A 19,009-nucleotide genomic window follows, 5' to 3' on the forward strand; every position below is an offset into this window, starting at 1 on the left:
TAGGTTTTTTTTTCTTTTATTCTTTGTCTGCTTGAATTCTGTTAAAACCCTATGGTATCCTCTTGGATATGAATGTCTATTCTCGATTTTCGCTCCTTTTATTCTTGTTTCCCTACTTTTTCTTTCTTTTTTTTTATATATTTAATAGTATTCATATTCCCATTTTTCTTTGAAATACATTAATATTCAGGATATGAAAGCAAACAGATATAAAGGTTAAAAAAGGAAAGGAAAGACAAAAGTTCTACTCAAACAAGAGAATAAAATAAGCTCAGTCCTCGTCGCTGTAGCTATAGGAGCTCTCCTTCTCCACTACCATGACGCCTTCTTTCGGCACTTCCTCCTTCAATGTGCTCTCTTCGTCGTCGTCATCTTCGTCGTCGACGCCATCCAGAACATTTAGCGCCTCAAACTCATAGTGATCTCGCTGCCTCTCTGCTTCGATACCATTTTGCCCCGTTAAGCGACGATAGGTGAGCCAGATGGCAAGCGCCGCCGTCAAAGCGGCGGCCCCCAAGAGCAAATAGGGCACCCATCCGTGATAGCCATATTGATTGGGTGGTGTTTCCTCGCGCATCTCATCCAAGTCGGCAATGGCGTTGGACGCGATTGGCCCAGCTCCATCGCTCATTGTTTCTGTTGCAAGTGTTTGTGGAAGCGGCCCTTCTATTGTGGAAGAGGGGGCTGCAGTATTGTTCGGCTTCGCCTCTCCATAGAAGACAATTCTCCAATCAATAAATCGCCCCCCCGCCTCGGGATTCACCTTGTCCACCACCCGTAGGGTCCATAAACCGGTGGGCTCTTCCTCCCAGTGCTTCACCGACATAAAGGTCCAATTTTTCAGGCCTTCGTTGCTCAAATCGAAACGCCGCCGCGCCGCCAGCTGAGATGTAACATTGTGAGGACTCATCAGGTATATCTCCACGTCGCCTCGCCGCTCGTGGTCCATGTTCACGGTGACAGTGACGTGCTCAACGCGTTTCAAGTCCGCAACAGAGTCCTCGGTGACTCGCATGACGCTATACAGTCCCGTCTCGTCCTGTGGAATCTCGGTGTCCACTCTGACAATCGGCATCTTCACTCTGAGTTGGGGGCCAACTTTCACATGGTTTCGCGCGGCTTCCACAATGCGGTAAGCATCCAGTTTTCCATAGCCATACTTGTGATTGAAGGCGCGGCCCGCAGAGGTCTCTTGCCAGTCGTCGTCGTCAAGCGAGACTGGAATCGCGGTTTGAACACAGAGGTGCTGCATATCTCGCCAGGTGAGATCCGGGCGCACGGACAGGACCAAGGCGAAGATGCCGGCGGCGATGGGGGCGGCCGCAGAGGTGCCTCCATGTCGGGCGGTGCAAGTTTCGTGGGAAATTTTGACAACATCAGTGGTATACTAATCACATAGAGCAAATATACAATAAAGACGTTAACATTAGGCTGAGGAGAGAAAAGGAGTTGAAGGTCGCTTTTACAATGTAGCTGCCAATCCCGCTGCTGTAAGTAACTGCCAGCTGTGCAGAGCATCTTTCCGAATAATAAGGGTGCATGTTCATTCGGTCGATGGCCCCAATAGTAATGGTATAAATACTGTTCGTGTACCCGTCGAAGTTACAATTGTCGTCAAATCCTCCGCCGTTCCCCGACGCAAACACATAGATCGAGCCCAATCCCCCGCGGCCCTTTTCAATCCCCTGCAGAATGGCCTTCTTCACCAGGCCCTCTGGTGCTTCCACGGCTCGCCCATTGTCTGGAGGACCCCAGCTACAAGAATAGATATGGTTGTCCTGGTAGCCATAGTTGAGGGCGGTGGCTTCGTCGGCTTCGGTTATCTCCGAGGAGAGAATGCGGATCCCAGAGACCTTCGCCTCATATGCCACGCCAACCCCGCAAATATCATTCTTGACTGCCGCTATCTCGCCGGCACATCGGGTTCCGTGGGTATCTTCGAAGAGTTGCGGGCGGGGGATGGCCGTATGATCATTAAAGTCGTAGGAACCAGAAGCGAACTTGATTCCAGAAAAATGCCCAAGATTAGTAGAAAGAAGACAGAGTAGTTTAGCAGGTCCGCTCAAGTCCTATGCTTACAAAATTTGCTTTGAGATCCTCACTGTCAACGTCCAGCCCATCGTCCACAATAGCAACTACTACACCCTTTCCAAGCACCCCTTCTCGCCATACACCCGTTACATTAATGTCGTTTCCTGGATCTGCATCGTTAAACTAAAAGGAAAGAGTATATGTTATTACTTTTGAGAGCTCCCTGTGCTGGCCAGCACGTTTACCAAGTGCCATTGATAGGAAAATCCTGGGTCTGAAATATCAAGCTCTTTTATGATTCCCATTAATCCGCCCTGCTTGTCTCCAGGTTTTTTGCGCTTCTCAGCCACTTCTCCTCTCGATGTCCACACTGGTTGCCTTTTCACCAGCCGTTTTGGCTTTTGCTCCTTAATCCACTTTATACCCTCTACCACTACTCTATCCTCCTGAGTTAAATCCCTTTTCCGTAATTGGTGAAGTGAGGTATAGATATCGGGCACTCCCTTGACAGCACTAAAGAGGTGATGCTGTGGAAGCTGTCCTATAGGGCCTTCCCATCGTGCCTGTAACACGCGGCCCACATCTGCTGGAGTGACGGGTGATGAAGCGTCAAATTCAATGGCATAATATATGCGAGAGACATAGTCGCGTTTGTGTAAATGAACGGCGAAGGAGAGACACACAAGCACCAACCAAGTAATTAGGCTTATTATGGATACTAATAACATAATGATGCAAAAATGATTAAAAAAAATGAATGTGAGGATGAAGATCCCAATTGAATGTATCGACAAAGGGAGTAGAACACCAAATCATTAGTTACATCTAATTCATTATTCCTAATGCAGAAGTGGGTGACGTAAATTATCAAGTTAGTAAGTAAAAATACCCTCAATAATTCAAGCACCCACCAGCTTTTTTCACTGTCACCCAGACCCATAGGAATCAAACCACATTAGTCATAGGCAGAGAATAAACTCGACCGAACCAACGTAATTCAGCCCCCCAGTAACTGGTATAATTTTTCATGATATCCTGGTAAGCTCATGGAAAATAAAGCATACAGTCGGGGAGTTGAGAGAAACCGTTCCCAACCTTGTCAACCGCGCCGAGCTTCTCGGATATGCTTCCAAGATTAAGCTAGGAGTTTTGCAGTCTCCCAAGGTTATTTTGAATAGGGCATGTTGACATCTGCACCACTTCGAGGAGATATCTGCAGGTGGACAAACCATTTAATAATTTTGAATGTAACTTTGTTAAAAACCAATATGATACCTTATAATAACATATTAGAATTGTAAGTTCAACCTTTTATTAATGCACCATTGCGCTTCAAATTATTTAGACGAGATAAAATAATTTTTCTGATATTATCTTTACCAATTTATTCATTTTGCTCTTTTGAATTATATAAAGATGCCTAAATATTTATATTCCGGTAAAAAATAAAAAGTGGTAAAATATAAGATGCAGAAAAGGTAGCTGAGGTAATCGGGAAATTGACGTAAAAAAACGATTCGGAGTAAGAAAGGTAAAAAAAAAGAAATTACTCTTTCATTTCAATACCAGCGCCACACTGACAGCTTCTTATATCGCTACTCACCTGCTTCGAAACAGCTTAATATCCCGCCTTTTTCGCGCCCTTACCCATTCGGCCCCTATGGCCTCGATCTCTAATTTGGCAAGATGATGAGAGACTCGGATGATGCTTAAGTGTTATCGAAGTAGTAAGCAATGTGGTCCGGGTGTATAGGCTACGGTACCGACAATGCTTGACATGAGAGTTTGAAATACAGCCAACACTGTTTTAAATAGGAGAGTAAGATGAGTAAAAGCATTAAAGTACGGAATGTATAAATAAATTGCTTGATGGAATGGTGTTACCATATTGTTTGTTTGTTGTTTATAGTGGCTTCAAAAGTTACTCAAAAGTTTTAAAACTAGTTCAAACATTTTCAAACTTCCTGTGAAATTGTTTTTTTTTTTCTTTTTATATAAAAGTCATCGCGAAGTGCTTGACTTGCCCTTGCAATTGGACCGTATCCCCATGTTTACTGGTAAGTTTAATTCAATTGGAACCAAAAAAATTGGGTGAACACCTTGGATGCCTAAAATCCTATGTATCAAAACTAATCCTAAATAACTCGGTGTAGAAACAAGTGTAGAATTTAGTGCCGAGTACCCGGCTGCTGCGCGCAAATTCAACAAGCTAGCCGAACTCTTTGATAGCCAAGGGCAATATGAACAGGCTGAATCACTGTATCAGCAAGCGTTGACGATTGTTGAGAAGGAGTTGGGATCAGAGCACCCGGATACTGTGAACACGCTCAGGGTTCTAGCTGAACGCTATGATAGTCTTGGAAAATATGCAAAAGCTGAACCATTGTTTAAACAAGCACTGGCTCTCAGAGAGAAGGTGTTGGGATCAGAGCACCCGGACATTGTTTGCATACTTAACAATCTAGCCGGAATTTATAAAAATCAAGGAAAGTATGAAAAAGCTGAGCCGATATGTCAACGAGCGGTGAAAATCGCGGAGAAGAAGTTGGGATCAGAGCACCCGGAAACTGCGGGCGCACTCAACACACTAGCCGCACTTTATAAAAATCAAGGAAAACTTGCACAAGCTGAGCCCCTGTATAAACGAGCGCTGGCGATCGTTGAAAAGTCGTTGGGATCAGACCACCTGTTTGCTTCGTACACACTTAACAACCTAGCTGCACTTTATAGGTGTCAAGGAAAATATGGGCAATCTGAGCCACTGTATAAGCGAGCACTGGCGATCTCTGAGAAGGAGTTGGGAACAGGGCACCCGGATACTATGAGCGCACTTAGTAACCTAGCCGCACTCTATAATATTCAAGGAAAATATGAACAGGCTGAACCGCTGTTTAAACGAGTGCTGAAAATTAGAGAGAAGGTGTTAGGGCCAACGCACCCGGATGTTGCAAGTTCACTTAACAACCTGGCTGCACTTTATAGAAACCAAGGAAAATATAAACAAGCTGAACCGCTGTATAAACAAGCGCTGGCGATGTTTGAGAAGATGTTGGGTCCTGACCACCCGGAAACTGCGGGTATGCTCAACAATCTAGCCACACTCTATGAAAGTCAAGGAAAATTGGCACAAGCTGAACCGCTGTTTAAACGAGCGCTGGCAATTAGAGAGAAGGCTTTGGGGCCAATGCACCCGGAACTTGCAACCACACTTAGCAGTCTGGCCGCACTTTATAAAGAGCAAGAAAAATATGATCAGGCCGAACCACTGTGTCTACGGGCGCAGACGATCGTTGAGAAGAAGTTGGGGCCAGAGCACCCGGATACTGCGAGCACGATTAACATCCTAGCTGGAATCTATGAGAGTCAAGGAAAGTACGATAAAGCCGAACCGCTCTGTCGACGAGCGCTGAATATGGTTGAGAAGGGATTGGGGTCAGACCACCCGTTTTTTGTGGGCGGACTCAACAATTTAGCCTCAATCTATGATAAGCAAGGAAAATATGAACAAGCTGAATTGCTGTATAAACGAGCACTAACGATCGTTGAGAGGAAATTGACACCAAAGCACCCGTATACTCTAACCACACTCGACAATATATCCGAATTCTATGGTAATCAAGGAAAATATGAACAAGCTGAACCGCTGTATAAGCAAGCGCTGACGAACGCTGAGAAGGTGTTGGGACCAGAACACCCAGATACAATGAGAATACTTACCAACCTAGCCGCACTCTGTGGTAATCAAGGAAAATATGAGCAGGCTAAACCACTGTATGAACGAGCGCTGAAAATTAAAGAGAAGGTATTGGGATCAGAGCACCCGGATACCGTGACCACGCGTAACTGTCTAGTCGTAATCCAGTGTGTTCTACAGCAAAAGCCGTAGTAGCCTACTTCAAAAGGGACCTCTAATTGTTATTCCGAATATATTTTGGTGATAATGGAATTTTCCATCATGACCTAAATTTTTTTTTTTCATACTTGTTGATGCTATCTTTCACAACACATCACACGCTACTATTTTTTTTTTCCTTATATTGCTTGCATTTAATAGTCCCATTCATGTATATCAATACCAAAAAAAAATGGAGTTTCTGTGTGTCATAATTGCAATATAATGCACTTTTAAGGGTTCATAGGGTCATCTCGTTTCCAATAGTAAAATTCATAGTTTCATTCAGCCCATCATTTTCTTGTAGTTCATTGATTTTTCTGTCGAAAATTAAGGGATGAGATGGGGAGAGAAAATTATAAATAAGACAAATGTATGGCCCCAATAATTTTTGGTTTAAATTGAATACACTTTAATTGATAATTATTTCAATAGTGGCTTGCAATAGTGCCTTAGTATAATGGTTCAGCTGGCATTTCTTTGCGCTCCAGACTACTCTCACAAGTTGTTGCCTTAAATAAGGCTAAGTCAGCTCACTGCTGGATCCTTCAAATATCATTCATAGCCACTAGGAATGTTTTAGGGGTTTCAGTTTGACTACCAATGATCAGTTTTTGACTCCACTGGCTGTCCAGCAGAAGTGGATGACATGAAAGAATTCCTTGCTTTTGTGTTGAAATCTCTGCTTTTGTTGCCTTTGCTGTTGCGTCAGCTTCATTCAGCACCGCAAGTACCACCCGACCTCCCATCTGCTGCAGTTCTCCAGCAAAATCCAAGTCCTGTTCACATATCGCTATTGACAGCATAATGGTAAGACAAGGCTGTTGATATTGATTAGAACGACACCACGGCTTTTCTAAGGCATGAAGCCAAGGGGCAATATCATTTGATAACGGCAGCGACTCAGAGATTGTGAATTCTTGCACGCGGTGAGCTGCATCTTGACGTGACATTGGCCACTTTACCAATGCACCAGCCCCTATGGCCAACATCATTTTCTCCGAAAAGTTGAGTTGAGACCTCAGGTTTGCCGAGATTACCTTTACAGTGTCACTATCACCGCTTCGTATGCAACGTTGGAGTCATTCCACTGCCGCAAACAGTCCTCTATTAACATCAGGATTAGCTATAGTACCATCAGGACTAGTTATCATGCTCTTGGGACTAAGCAGGACATTAGAGCCTTTCACAATGAATCCGCCTGCTTGAAGTTCAAATTGAAAGCTTTCTCGCTTCACTCTCCAATGCACTGTGCATCCACATGCTCTAATGCGCAATTGCACACCGCCTTCTGGAGTACGGCTATGATGAAGTTCTAATGGTATTAAGGAATTTGTTCGGATTGCGATTTGCTCCAATGCATGAAACAGCTGAAAAATCCTACCAAATCTTATTCTGCAAAGAAATGGGGTCCCACTCGCCCCTATTGCCGTGCTCAGAATAGCATCCACTGCAGTGTAGGGAAGTAAACATCCAAGCCTGTCAACCATAATGTATGCGTGGATGCATTCGCCTGGAGTGCAGGGATAAGTGCATGTTTTAATATCACTCTCAATGATGGCGTCGACTAATGCCCACACCAGTTGTTTAGCAATCCACCTATGTCCAGCTACTACACATTCCCGAGCACCATTTTTTTGCAGTCTGGCAACCAGCCATCCTAATGGGACTTCTAGGCAAAACGATGTAAGCCATCCAACCAATGCCAATAGTACGCTTCTACTCTTCATCGTTGTAAAAAAAAAAACAAAATTTGAGATAACCCATGTACACCCGATTACCACAGACAGCAATGCATGCGCAGTGGTAGGAAGATTCTTTTCTCTTCGATCATTCCTACCTTTCCCAAGTCTATCCCACAAGACATCAATATCTTCTGGTGTGAGCATTGTAAACTGAGACCCAAACCAATTCATCAGCTGTACATTCGCCTCACCCCCGTGGCCAAGACAGCAAGGCATTACCTGTGTTCTCCTATTTCCAATGCCTTGACTTGTGAGAGCTAGCTTAATTCCATATTCGGCTAAATCATGTTGACTTAAGAAATTCTCTCTGTGACTCAGCCGCCCAGATGAATCCTCCAATGGCAAGAACAAGAGCTGCAAGATCCACTTGCCCAAGGATGTCAGTCATCGCAAGTAATCTTTTAGACAAGGCATATATGCCTAAAAAATTAGAGTAAGCCTGGAATACTCGCCATAGTCCTCAGAGGAGGCTGTGTGTGATGATGAATGTTGGGTCGACAGAAATATGGTTTAATCTTGTGAATAGTGCTATCACAACTTTCGGTTGCACTACACATATTACACGATGGAGAAATTACTGTAGTTCGTTAATCGATTGCATTTTACAATACTTGAATCAAAATGCTCGAAATATGGCCCACACCAGTTAGAAAGTATGTTTAAAAATATTCAATATAGTATATGGATATATTGATAAATAGATTGGAGAACGGAGGATTTAGTATGTTAGTTGCCCAAAATGGCTGTATGAGGCTTCCAATAAATAAGCTTTTCTTTGCCACACTCTTGTCGTGAAACGTGAAAATTATTCTCCTCTCCTCTCTTTAGTTCATCGCGAAGTTCTCGAGCCATTCTTGCACTTGAGCGAAATTACTCTACGTTTTTTTGGGAGGAGGCTCTTTAATAAAGAGTATCATTTTCAATATCTAAACGATATTACTATATTGCCTCAATATATGGTGGTCATTTTAAATTGGATGGAGCTAAATCAGTCGGCAAGTAATCTGTATAGTCTACCTTCAACATGACTTCACCACGTATTGCTAATTTGATTAAAAGATTCACGCAAAACCTACAATGCTAATGTGATCTCATCAAAGAATGCCAGAAAAAAATTCTATGGTGTTCCATTGAAAAATAATGCTTTTGTTGAGCGCCCCATTATAATCAACAAAATTGGTGCAGCTCTTGAGAGAGAAGGTTCAAGCAACGAATGTAAAATCGTTGCGTTAAAGGGACTCGGTGGAATGGGGAAAACGCAGTTGATGCTCAGATATTGCTATACTCCGCATAAGCGATATGACTATGTGTTCTGGCTCAATGTCGATGGCTGGTCGATGGCTGGTCGATGGCTGTCAGCTCCTTCCGTAAATTGGCAACTGAGCTTGGCATCATAAAAGCAAATATGGACGAGAAAGCAACAGAAGAGCACATCTTTGAATGGGTTCGAAACTTGTTAGAAATCAATTCGAATTGGCTACTCTTACTGGACAATGTGGATATCGAAGTATCTGAGAAAATATATGGGTTATTGCCTCGGGAAGGCGGAGATATCATCATAACCACACAAGAGCCAATCCAAGAATACTATGCGACGGTAATTGACGTGGGCAAAATGGAAGAGGAAGAGGCTCTCTTTCTGCTATTGAGACAAGATGCGAATTCGATCAACCGGGATAGTCTACGATTTCACCACGCCTGCAGCGTGATCCACGAGCTCGACTACATACCCTTTACGGTAGGGCTTGCGCGTGGTTATATCAAGAGCCGCGGATGTACTCTTCAAAGCTATCTTAAAATGCTACAAGAGTGCAAGGAAGCTTTGTTCGTATTTAATGATAAAAGCGGCCCAAACAGATATCACTGCACAGTGAAATCTGTTTGGACAGTTTCTTTTGAGAGTATTCAATTGTTGAATCCGACCACTGTGGGGATTTTACAAGCTTGTGCATTTCTACATCCAGATGAAATATCTTCTTATCTTTTTGTGCATTACTGTTCAAACTTCGATAGTGAATCGGCTCCATAAAATATATCATCTGAAGGACTGGAGGATGATGACTTATGAGATGAAATTCGATCTGCGCTCTCTGTTCTGATTAATTATTCATTTATTTATCTAGCACATGACGAAGCTGGAGATGAATACGATATATTAAATACTACTTTACGGACCCATCGGCTTGTTCAGAATGTGGTATATGGCACAATTTCCAACGGGGAAATGTTAAAATGTGCCCAGAATATAATCAAAGCGCTCGATTGTGAAACGACATATTGGTGCATAAATAACCAATTTGATCCTTGCGCACGATTTTATATGAATGCCTATATTCAACACATTCACTATTTTGTTGCAATACTTGAGGATATGAACACTGAACAAATTAAGTCAGAGCAGCTGACTGAGTAAACTGCTTAATCGGATAGTCAATTATTTACTGGATAATTGGATGGTAAATGGTACAGAGAAACTAGCACACTTCTCCTATGATATTAGCGAAAAGTATTGGGGTCAATGCACTTGTGTACAGCGAACGCACTTAATAATTTAGCTAAACTCTATGGAAGGCAAGGTAAACGTGATCAAGCTGAACAACTATTTCAGCGAGCACTGGCAATCGTTGAGAGAGGGTTGGGATCTGAGCACCCGGATACTGCGAATACACTTAGCGAGCTAGCTAAACACTATAGATATCAGGGAAAATATGAACTAGCTGAAACCTTTGTTTCAACGAGCGCTGACAATCGTTGAGAAAGTATTTGGATCTGAGCATCCGAATACTGCAAACAAACTTACCGATCTGGCCGTACACTATCAGAGACAGGGAAAGAATGAGATAGCAGAGCAGCTATATTAACGAGCGCTGACAATATTTGAAAAGATGTTGGGATTTGAGCATCTAGATACCACAATCATACTTGTCAACCTAGCGAGACTCTATGAGAGCCAGGGAAAATGTGAGCAAGCTGAACTTCTGTTTCAACGAGCGTTGACAAAAGCGGAGTTGTTGGGAACTGACTTGGATATTGGAAACACACTTTATTACCTAGCCGAATTCTATGAGAAACAGGGAAAATATGAGCAAGCTGAACCGCTGCTGAAAAGAGCCTTGGAATTGAAGAGGGAACATGTCCAGAACTGGTCCCCTAACACTAGTCACTCTTAATAAATTAGTTTTCTGCTTAATTTAGAAAAGGGTAATTCTATTTGTACCCGGGTATAACTATTAATTACCGCTAAGTTGGTTAATTACTGCTAAGTTGGTTAATTAATTTTCTTGAATATTTAATCGTCAAATTCCAAGATACACGCTACATGTTATTAACTCTCAGTAAATCAACCAAAAATTGAACTTAATAGTATATGATGTGTATCAATAACATCTGCCACATTTCTTACTTTTATTCATTTATTATCAATAATATTATTTTTACATACATTAATTCCGACTAGGACAATTACGTAGGTCATGGCCAGTCTGCTTACATCCACGGCAAAGACGCATCTTTACCTCATGCTGAGACTTCAGGCGTTTATTGGATTTAGGTCTACCTTTTGTCACGACTTCTTGTGGGTCGGCTATGCTAGCGATCGGCCCGGAGAACCATATGGCCCAGCCGTAATAATTACCGGCTCCGAACGAGCAATAAATGAATTAAGTTCCTGTTTAGCCCTTTCAACAGGAAGATGCTGAACAAGCTGTTGAGCAGTTGATATAGCACGAGTAACCAAATTGAACAACACATCGTCGTCCACACATTTTGGAAATCCCATTTTAGCAATTTCCCAAGATTCCAGAGATTTAGAGGATTGCTGCTCAAAATTTGACGGCTCAGTGCTTTCCAATATGGTGGATCTGTGCGGTGTTATGAACCAGCGCTGTGCTATCTCCGATTCATAGATCATATCCTTGCCTTGCTTTTTACGAAAAGTGAAGAGATGGGCATACGGGAGAAGATATTGCTTTACTGAGCTGCAGCCGCAGACTGATATATGACTGCTGTGCGATATTGGATAGTATTTTTCTATATTAAATATGGTGGTTAATTACTATCTTCTCTTGCCTGATATAATGATATAATAACTATCTTTGCCGCAGATCAAATATAACCCATCTTTTTCAACAAGATCGAAATTCTCTATACGATGATACTGTTCAATAAGTTTTTCCATCGCGAATTCAGAGATTTTATCTTCCAAGTTGCCGAATGGGTGTGAGGGATAAAGCTTGTGTCGATTTCTAGCTTGATAAAGACAAAAAGCTCGATGTTTTTCCTGCTCATTAAAAAGTATGTCGAAAGACTCGAAGAGTTTGCTAAGACTGGCCTGAGTGGTGGTGAAACGCTTGAGAACTGCATGTTGCCCTTCTACACGCTGAGTCGAACACACGCCTAGATTAGTGTAATCCGAGACAAATGCCTCTGCACACATTTCACGACGATTATACCAACGTTGAAGATAATCTGCCGTATTGGGGTATGCTTTAATTATCTCATTGTAATGCTCGTCGAATTCGTTTGGTGTCTGTGAGCTAAACAGCTTAGTAAGCTCTTTTGCAAAGTCTTTGTAGTTCTCAACCTTCCGGCACAAATGCACTTGTATATCCTTTGTTATATACCATGAACAAAGCTGGTGCTGAGCATGTGGGATAACATTACGGACAGCACTTATGAACGCTGGGTCTGAATCGCTAATCACTGTTCGTATACTCTCAGTTGATTCTCTTTTCAAACAAGATATAAGTTGCTGGAGCGCCCACATAAATGCATGGGTAGATTCGCGTTTTAGTAGCGCAATTCCCATCAAAATCGTTTTGATATTTTCATCTACACCGACTAAAACCAAGCAAGGAAGGTTGAGGTGGTTGGTGCGATAGGTGCTATCAGCAATCGCGACCTCAGGACACTTGTCCGCAAGTGAAACATGCGAGTTACGCACCCAAAATATTTTTTGCAGCTTGCCATTTTCCAATACGTATTTGACGGTATATTCGGTTGTATTCTCAAGCTTGGTCAACAAGGCAGCAATTTCGGACAGCTCACCCCTTTCTCTTCTAGTAATTGTCGCTAAAGCATTATGGAAATCCTTAGCCTGAATGGATTCAATTTGGCTACGAACAAGACAAGTTGTGAGAGAAACACTACCTCCAAATTGAACAACATTCTGAGCAAACTGAACTGTTTCAGGGTTGGGTCTACGAAATCTGCGAGCAAAACGGATATCCTCGGGCTCCAAAGGATGATTATGCTCGATATTACCAGAGGTAACACAATAAGCATTTACGGCTTTTGAAAATCGAAATCGCAATATGAAAGGACAATCGCATTTCACTGTTGATACGGTTCTCATAGGTATTTCGTTATTCGAACTGTGTTGGCCTGATCGTGAACATGAAATAGTTAGTGCAGTGAGGAATCCAATAGTAAGATCTGAGCGTTCTACCCTCCATTCAAACCCAATACTAACTACATAATTGTTCATCCATTCAGTTATTTCGTCTCGATCTTTGAACATTCGGGATTTGAGATCAGAAATGGAGATGATAGTCATTTTTACAAAGGAGAATGGAAAGATTCAAATTATAAAGGTTACGCTCAACTTGAAAATAATAAAATTTTAATTTTACGCGCAAGTAATAAAAGTGAATGTGTGACTTGCTGTTAAATAAAATTAAATAATTAACCAATTTAGCAGTAATTAACCAACTTAGCGGTAATTAATAGTTATACCCGGGTACAAATAGAATTACCCTTTAGAAAAACAACCCTAACGGTCTGCTCCTAATGAGGATTTTTAATTGTTATTCTAAAAGTAGCTCTGTAATAATCTTCTACCTTTTTTTTTCCTTGTTATTGATGTGTTTTTTCATAGGATCTAATTCGAATTTCTATTCCTGATAACTTCGAATGTATTACAATTAAGTGCTCAGAATCATTAGCTTGAATTCCATAGGCGTCGAATGCTTAACATTCTTTGACAGATAACACAGTGCAACGGAAGACAACGTTAAACAAGGTGACTTAAGCGCATTCTCAAATGATTTAATACAATTTAGATATTAAAGGCGAGCGTTTATATTGGCCTAGCAATAGGAGTATAGAGATTATGGGATTACAATTGCTTGCACATCATTGTCCAATACGTATGTCGATAACAAAAGATGGATTTTTTGTGTCATTAATTCAATAAAATGCTTTCTTAAGGGTCCATATGTCTTCTTGTTTCAATTGGCAAATTCATAATGTCATAAAGTCCATCGTCATCCAGTAGTCCATTAGTCTATGAGTGCCAGGGAAAATACGACCTAGCTGGGCCATTTTTTCAACGAGTGCGGACGAACATTGAGAGAGGGATGACAATCGATAACCCATTTACTGCAGACGAACTTAATAACTTAGCCGGACTCTATGAGAGCCAGGGGAAATATGGGCTAGCTGAGCCTTTATTTAATCGAGTGCTGACAAGCTTGGAGAAAGCGCTAGGATCTGAGCACGCAGATATTGCGAGAACACTTAATAAGTTAGTCCGACTCTATGAGAGCCAAGGAAAATATGAACAAGCTAAATCTCTACAAAAAAGAGCTTTTAGCATTTAGAGACATTACATTTTGATCTGTTCGCAGAGCACTGTAGTCATTCTGGAAAATTTAAACTTGATCCAGAAATACCATAGCAGTCAAATTCTAAAAGGATTAATAATTATTATTTTAAAGAATGGTTTTGTGATAATCTATTTAGTATCTATTTTTGGTGCGATCTTTTATAGTGCTTTGACATTAGTGCAAAGACATGTTTTGAGAAATGAGGTTTTTATTAAACCCTACAAAACCCGCCCGGTGAAAACCGCTAGAAAACATATAGAAGCATGTTTAACAGATGGAGGACGTTCACGATTCCCTCAAATTTTCAACAAATTCACTAAAATTTGTAGACTCTTCTCCCATTATGAATATCGTGAAAAGTAGGTGAAAAGTTAGTTTTTAAAAAATTTAGGAATCGTGAACGTTCAATGGGCTCACGATCCACAAACAAAGAGTCGAGAAAAGCTTCAACTAGCGGTAGTGGTTCTGTATCGTCGCAAAGTTCCACATCAGAATCATATTTTGTAGGCACGGTGTGAGTAATATAGGGTCATCCTCTTCAATTGCTTCATGAAGCTACTTGTATATCATTACTAAAGCGAGCAATTGGGAGAACAATAACAAAGATCAAACCTACCATTTCAATAAACCACTTTTCCTGCAGAATGTTTTCAAAAACCAATGTACGCCCATTGTCATCAGTCGGCCGTGCAATAATGTGATATGAAGGTTTCATCGTTGAGGATCCTGTATGCTGATGTGCACTAGAGACTGCAAATCCGGATGCACTCCCACAATGTACCCCGAAAGGTTCCTGCAATACTCTAGTGTAGACCTCAAACAAATATCTGCAAATATACGCAAATATTTCAGCATTTGTTGACCACCGCATCCACAGGTTCAATTCCACTCACCTGACTATGGTACTCTCTTGAAATTGATCGCGTCTAAATACCGACCACCCTGGCGACACTTTTCACCCGTTCAAGAAAACGAGGAACATCATCGACTATTCCAAAGGCAGACATTCCTCGTTTCACTAGAACATTATCTTCATTTTTACGCTGAAGAGCAAACGCTTGCGGACCACAATCATCTGTTCGTGCCCTATCGTAAAAAAATACCGTCTCATGAAATACAAATTGCTTCATGTATTTGATGGATGGCTAAGTGGATAACAAGATAAAATTTTTCTGATTCCACCCCCCCCTCTCCCCCACAAGCCACTATTTGATTCTAGGAAACTTTTGGAATCGATGGGAAGTTTGGGCAGTTGAGTACCTCCAGCCAAATTACTATGCGCAGCACAGCCTCCCAACTGGATCATTTCCTCCTTGCCTATTACCCAACCTAAAGTACCTCCGGAAAATTTTGGGGCAACTTCGTATTTTTAATAATTTGATCATATTTCCTGAAAGTCTACTATTACAAATAAATATTATTTATATTTTAAAAACTAACTTTGCCTGCTTTCATTATGTTCACAATATTGGTTATTTTGTTTGCAACTTTACAGGGATATAGCGATTTATTATTAAAATGAAGTGGGACAATTTTGACCAATATAAACCGGGGTTGATTTGTACCCTTGTAACTCGATATCTAAAGGTGTCTATGGCGCGAAAGTTGCTCAACGTTTTCTGCTAACCAGACTCTTATTTATTGTATAAAACAAGCCCTATGCCTCGAATCACCCCAAGTAAACGTGCTCGCTTATCCGTCCTCCTCGAAGAGGGATACTCGACACGCGAAATTGCCGCCCGAGAAGGCATTGGAAAAAGTAGCGTGGCAAGAATACTCCAGAATAAAGAGAATGCATCAATTAATCCTCCAAGAAAGAAAAGGGGTCGCCCACGCAAATTATCCATCCGTGGTGAAAATAGATTATGTAGAAGCGTGGCGACAGGAGAGTGTAAGAACGCAGTCAAGGCGCAAGAACTTTGGAACGAGACGACTGAGGAGGCTATATCCGTGAACACTGTTCGTGAAGCACTCCATCGTAATGATTTTGTAGCTAGGGTCAAGAGAAAAAACCCTTTTCTATCGAAAAGGCATCGCCTTAGGAGACTGGCATTTGCAAAGAAATACAGCAGTTGGACCATAGAAGATTGGAGCCGTGTCATATTTTCGGACGAGTGCCAAATACGCATCTTTGGCAATGAAAGGCGAGAGTGGTTCTGGAAGAAGCGTAATGAACCACTACAAGGGCGTCATATACAGCCAACGATCAAACACGGTGGCGGAAACATTATGATGTGGGGATGCATGACTTCATACGGCATTGGAAGGGCATGTCGCATAATAGAAAATCTTAACACTGAAATATATTCAAGAATCCTCGACCAAGAGATGATAGCCACTCTTCAACTGTATAATCTCAGCAAACAAGAAATAATGTTTCAACACGACTACGACCCCAAGCACAAAGCCAAACTCATTGATCGATGGTTTGAAAATAATCAAATCCAAGTTCTCGATTGGCCTTCACAATCTCCAGATCTCAACCCCATAGAAAATTTATGGGCTGAGATAAAAGTACGTCTGAGGAGCAGATTCCCAAAGATAACGAGCCAGGATGATCTGTGGGAAAAGGTGAATATCGTCTGGGAGTCACTCACTCAGGAGGATTGTTTGAAGTTGATCCGCACGGTGACGGAACGGATCCAAGCCGTTATTAAGGCAAAAGGAGGATATACTAAGTGGTAGTGGGAGAGCACTTTATTTATACAAATTATTGAGTATTCATTATAATGCCCATGTAAAGAAAGAGAATAAAATGTTGGCACCATGTAAAATCTCTATATATGAATTTAAGAAATTTTCCGAAATATATTAATATTTCACTTGAAGAGAATTAGTAAAGGGTATTCAGTTGTATATGTAATGGTAACGGTGTAAATGGGCTTTTCAAATATTTAATAGTTTTTTATACGGTCGTTGTTTGTAAAGAAATATTTAGGTAAAAGAAAAAATTTTTAGGTGCCCCAAAAATTTCCGGAGATACTTTATATACCTATCATTTTATTTTCTTTTTTTTTCACTTTTTTATTATTTCAAAAAATAAAGATTATAAAAAACAATAAAGGATAACCCCCCCCCCCAGTATATGAAGATCACTTTATGAAAAATATTCATAGGATGATATTCTCAGCAGGGAATAAAAAAGATTTATAAGAATATAGCATATAAACCGAAACAAAAATCTTAATACTAGTATTATACTTATAACAAGACTATTAGAATGGGCTCATATATCATGTATAATACTAACAGGACTCTCCAGGTTCATCACATCTAGGACCTTTCACACACTGGTATCCTGAACATATGCATCCAGGATCACAGTCCAGGGTAGCTCTACAACTACCACAACAATCACACCATCCCGCGTTTACCACGGACAGTGATGCAATAGCAAAAATCAAAAAAAGGGTCGCTGTTATTTTCATTTCTTAAATGAGTTATCAATTCTTGACCGTTAAATTCCCAGCAAAAGGACCTATTTATAGGGAGAAACTATTGAAAACCTAATATCAATGCGTATATTCTTTGGAGTCGTAAAATTTCTCTCACCTGATTTAAAGGAAGCTGCAAAGTACATGTGCTATACCGGTCTAAGATAAGGATAAAATCCGCCATATAGTTATATCCTTTTTAAGTCATGTTTTTTGGACTTTATTTGAAACTCACTTATATTAACGGACTCGGGTCCGTATAAAGCATAGTGAAAAATATAAAAAATTGTAAAGAGAATTAACGTTCCAATATATGATATCAGGTGTAGAGAACTTTGCAGCATATATGCTTCTATGGTTATTGCATAATGGTGGGTTTTTCAATTTTTCTCTACTTTTTTTTATCAAATTGATCATATTAATTAAAAATTGCATGAAAATTAGTGGTATCGATACAATTGTGCTAAGCTCTCAATGGATGCTTGACTGTAATTAATCAAATATTCGTATACCAAAGCAATGCCATTGACGGTTCAGTCCTCCTTGAGCAGTACGTGCTTTAAAAATATAAGGCAACATTCGTCGATCGCCTGGAAGGGAGAGCTTCCAGGCGATTGACGAGTGTTGTCTTTCCCATCATATTAGTACTACTGATATTAGCCTGTGCTCGCACATAGTCTCGAAATTTTGAATAGATGGCTGAAGAGGGTGTATAAAGCTTTCGTTGAATCGCTTCTTCTAATGGGAGCAACGCTTCTGCAATCTCGCATTTTTCCGTCAGAAAGTGCTCAAAATAATCAACGTCTCGCCAAAATGCTCGAGTATCCTGTTCAATGGATGCTGACCATTTGATCCGGCGTTCCTGATAGTAACGATAAGACCCTCGCAATAGCCAGAGCAAAAGTTGACGTCGAAACGTCACTTCCAGGACTTTGTCGTCGATACATTTGTCCGCCACACGTTCGTTTTTTTCCAGTTCGTCACCCGGTTGCTTCTCTGTGTTGAAGAATATATTGAACTTGAATACGCGTATACGAGAAGTTAAGGAGCGCTCAACCTGGACGCTGGGCATCGCGTTTGTGCTCACGATGAATGTGTGTGTCGGATAACGTATCGTAAATGATGACTATCCGTACGCCTTACGAATTATCAAGGCGTCTCCTCCTGAGAGCTGCTTTAGTTTAGCCACATTGAGCTCTTCGTTCACGTTTAGCTTGTCTATAAGCGCAAACAGAGCTCCGAACAAGGCAACCAGTTGGGCTGTGTGTGCATTTTCACTAGTTTTGGCCGTTTTAGAGATCA

General features: G+C 41.1%; 8 protein-coding genes across 8 annotated transcripts; 4 read left to right on the forward strand and 4 right to left on the reverse strand.

The window, feature by feature from the left end:
* Positions 1-271: 271 nt before the first annotated feature.
* On the reverse strand, positions 272-2,759 carry VTP21DRAFT_10599 (uncharacterized protein; the record flags this gene model as incomplete). The annotated part of the gene is made up of 4 exons (XM_069389952.1): positions 272-1,387; positions 1,467-2,000; positions 2,080-2,214; positions 2,277-2,759. 4 exons carry the CDS (start codon positions 2,757-2,759, stop codon positions 272-274), a joined length of 2,268 nt encoding a protein of 755 aa, XP_069253222.1.
* Positions 2,760-4,078: 1,319 nt separating this feature from the next.
* On the forward strand, positions 4,079-5,917 carry VTP21DRAFT_10600 (uncharacterized protein; the record flags this gene model as incomplete). The annotated part of the gene is made up of 2 exons (XM_069389955.1): positions 4,079-4,088; positions 4,185-5,917. The coding sequence occupies 2 exons, from the start codon at positions 4,079-4,081 to the stop codon at positions 5,915-5,917; spliced, it is 1,743 nt and encodes a 580-aa protein (XP_069253223.1).
* A 554-nt stretch (positions 5,918-6,471) lies between these two features.
* VTP21DRAFT_10601 (uncharacterized protein) lies at positions 6,472-7,884 on the reverse strand (the record flags this gene model as incomplete). Its single annotated transcript, XM_069389956.1, has 3 exons — positions 6,472-6,963; positions 7,039-7,595; positions 7,764-7,884. 3 exons carry the CDS (start codon positions 7,882-7,884, stop codon positions 6,472-6,474), a joined length of 1,170 nt encoding a protein of 389 aa, XP_069253224.1.
* A 740-nt stretch (positions 7,885-8,624) lies between these two features.
* Positions 8,625-9,767, forward strand: VTP21DRAFT_10602 (uncharacterized protein; the record flags this gene model as incomplete). Its single annotated transcript, XM_069389957.1, has 4 exons — positions 8,625-8,667; positions 8,728-9,051; positions 9,129-9,406; positions 9,633-9,767. 4 exons carry the CDS (start codon positions 8,625-8,627, stop codon positions 9,765-9,767), a joined length of 780 nt encoding a protein of 259 aa, XP_069253225.1.
* Positions 9,768-10,553: 786 nt separating this feature from the next.
* VTP21DRAFT_10603 (uncharacterized protein) lies at positions 10,554-10,838 on the forward strand (the record flags this gene model as incomplete). The annotated part of the gene is made up of 1 exon (XM_069389958.1): positions 10,554-10,838. One exon carries the CDS (start codon positions 10,554-10,556, stop codon positions 10,836-10,838), a length of 285 nt encoding a protein of 94 aa, XP_069253226.1.
* Positions 10,839-11,251: 413 nt separating this feature from the next.
* Positions 11,252-13,222, reverse strand: VTP21DRAFT_10604 (uncharacterized protein; the record flags this gene model as incomplete). The annotated part of the gene is made up of 2 exons (XM_069389959.1): positions 11,252-11,697; positions 11,758-13,222. The coding sequence occupies 2 exons, from the start codon at positions 13,220-13,222 to the stop codon at positions 11,252-11,254; spliced, it is 1,911 nt and encodes a 636-aa protein (XP_069253227.1).
* Positions 13,223-15,932: 2,710 nt separating this feature from the next.
* On the forward strand, positions 15,933-16,958 carry VTP21DRAFT_10605 (uncharacterized protein; the record flags this gene model as incomplete). The annotated part of the gene is made up of 1 exon (XM_069389960.1): positions 15,933-16,958. One exon carries the CDS (start codon positions 15,933-15,935, stop codon positions 16,956-16,958), a length of 1,026 nt encoding a protein of 341 aa, XP_069253228.1.
* Positions 16,959-18,266: 1,308 nt separating this feature from the next.
* Positions 18,267-18,779, reverse strand: VTP21DRAFT_10606 (uncharacterized protein; the record flags this gene model as incomplete). The annotated part of the gene is made up of 1 exon (XM_069389961.1): positions 18,267-18,779. The coding sequence occupies one exon, from the start codon at positions 18,777-18,779 to the stop codon at positions 18,267-18,269; it is 513 nt and encodes a 170-aa protein (XP_069253229.1).
* Between the last annotated feature and the right edge of the window lie 230 nt (positions 18,780-19,009).

Source organism: Calcarisporiella thermophila, assembly GCF_041956535.1.
Source record: "Calcarisporiella thermophila strain CBS 279.70 unplaced genomic scaffold VTP21scaffold_7, whole genome shotgun sequence".
Lineage (NCBI taxonomy): Eukaryota > Fungi > Calcarisporiellomycota > Calcarisporiellomycetes > Calcarisporiellales > Calcarisporiellaceae > Calcarisporiella > Calcarisporiella thermophila.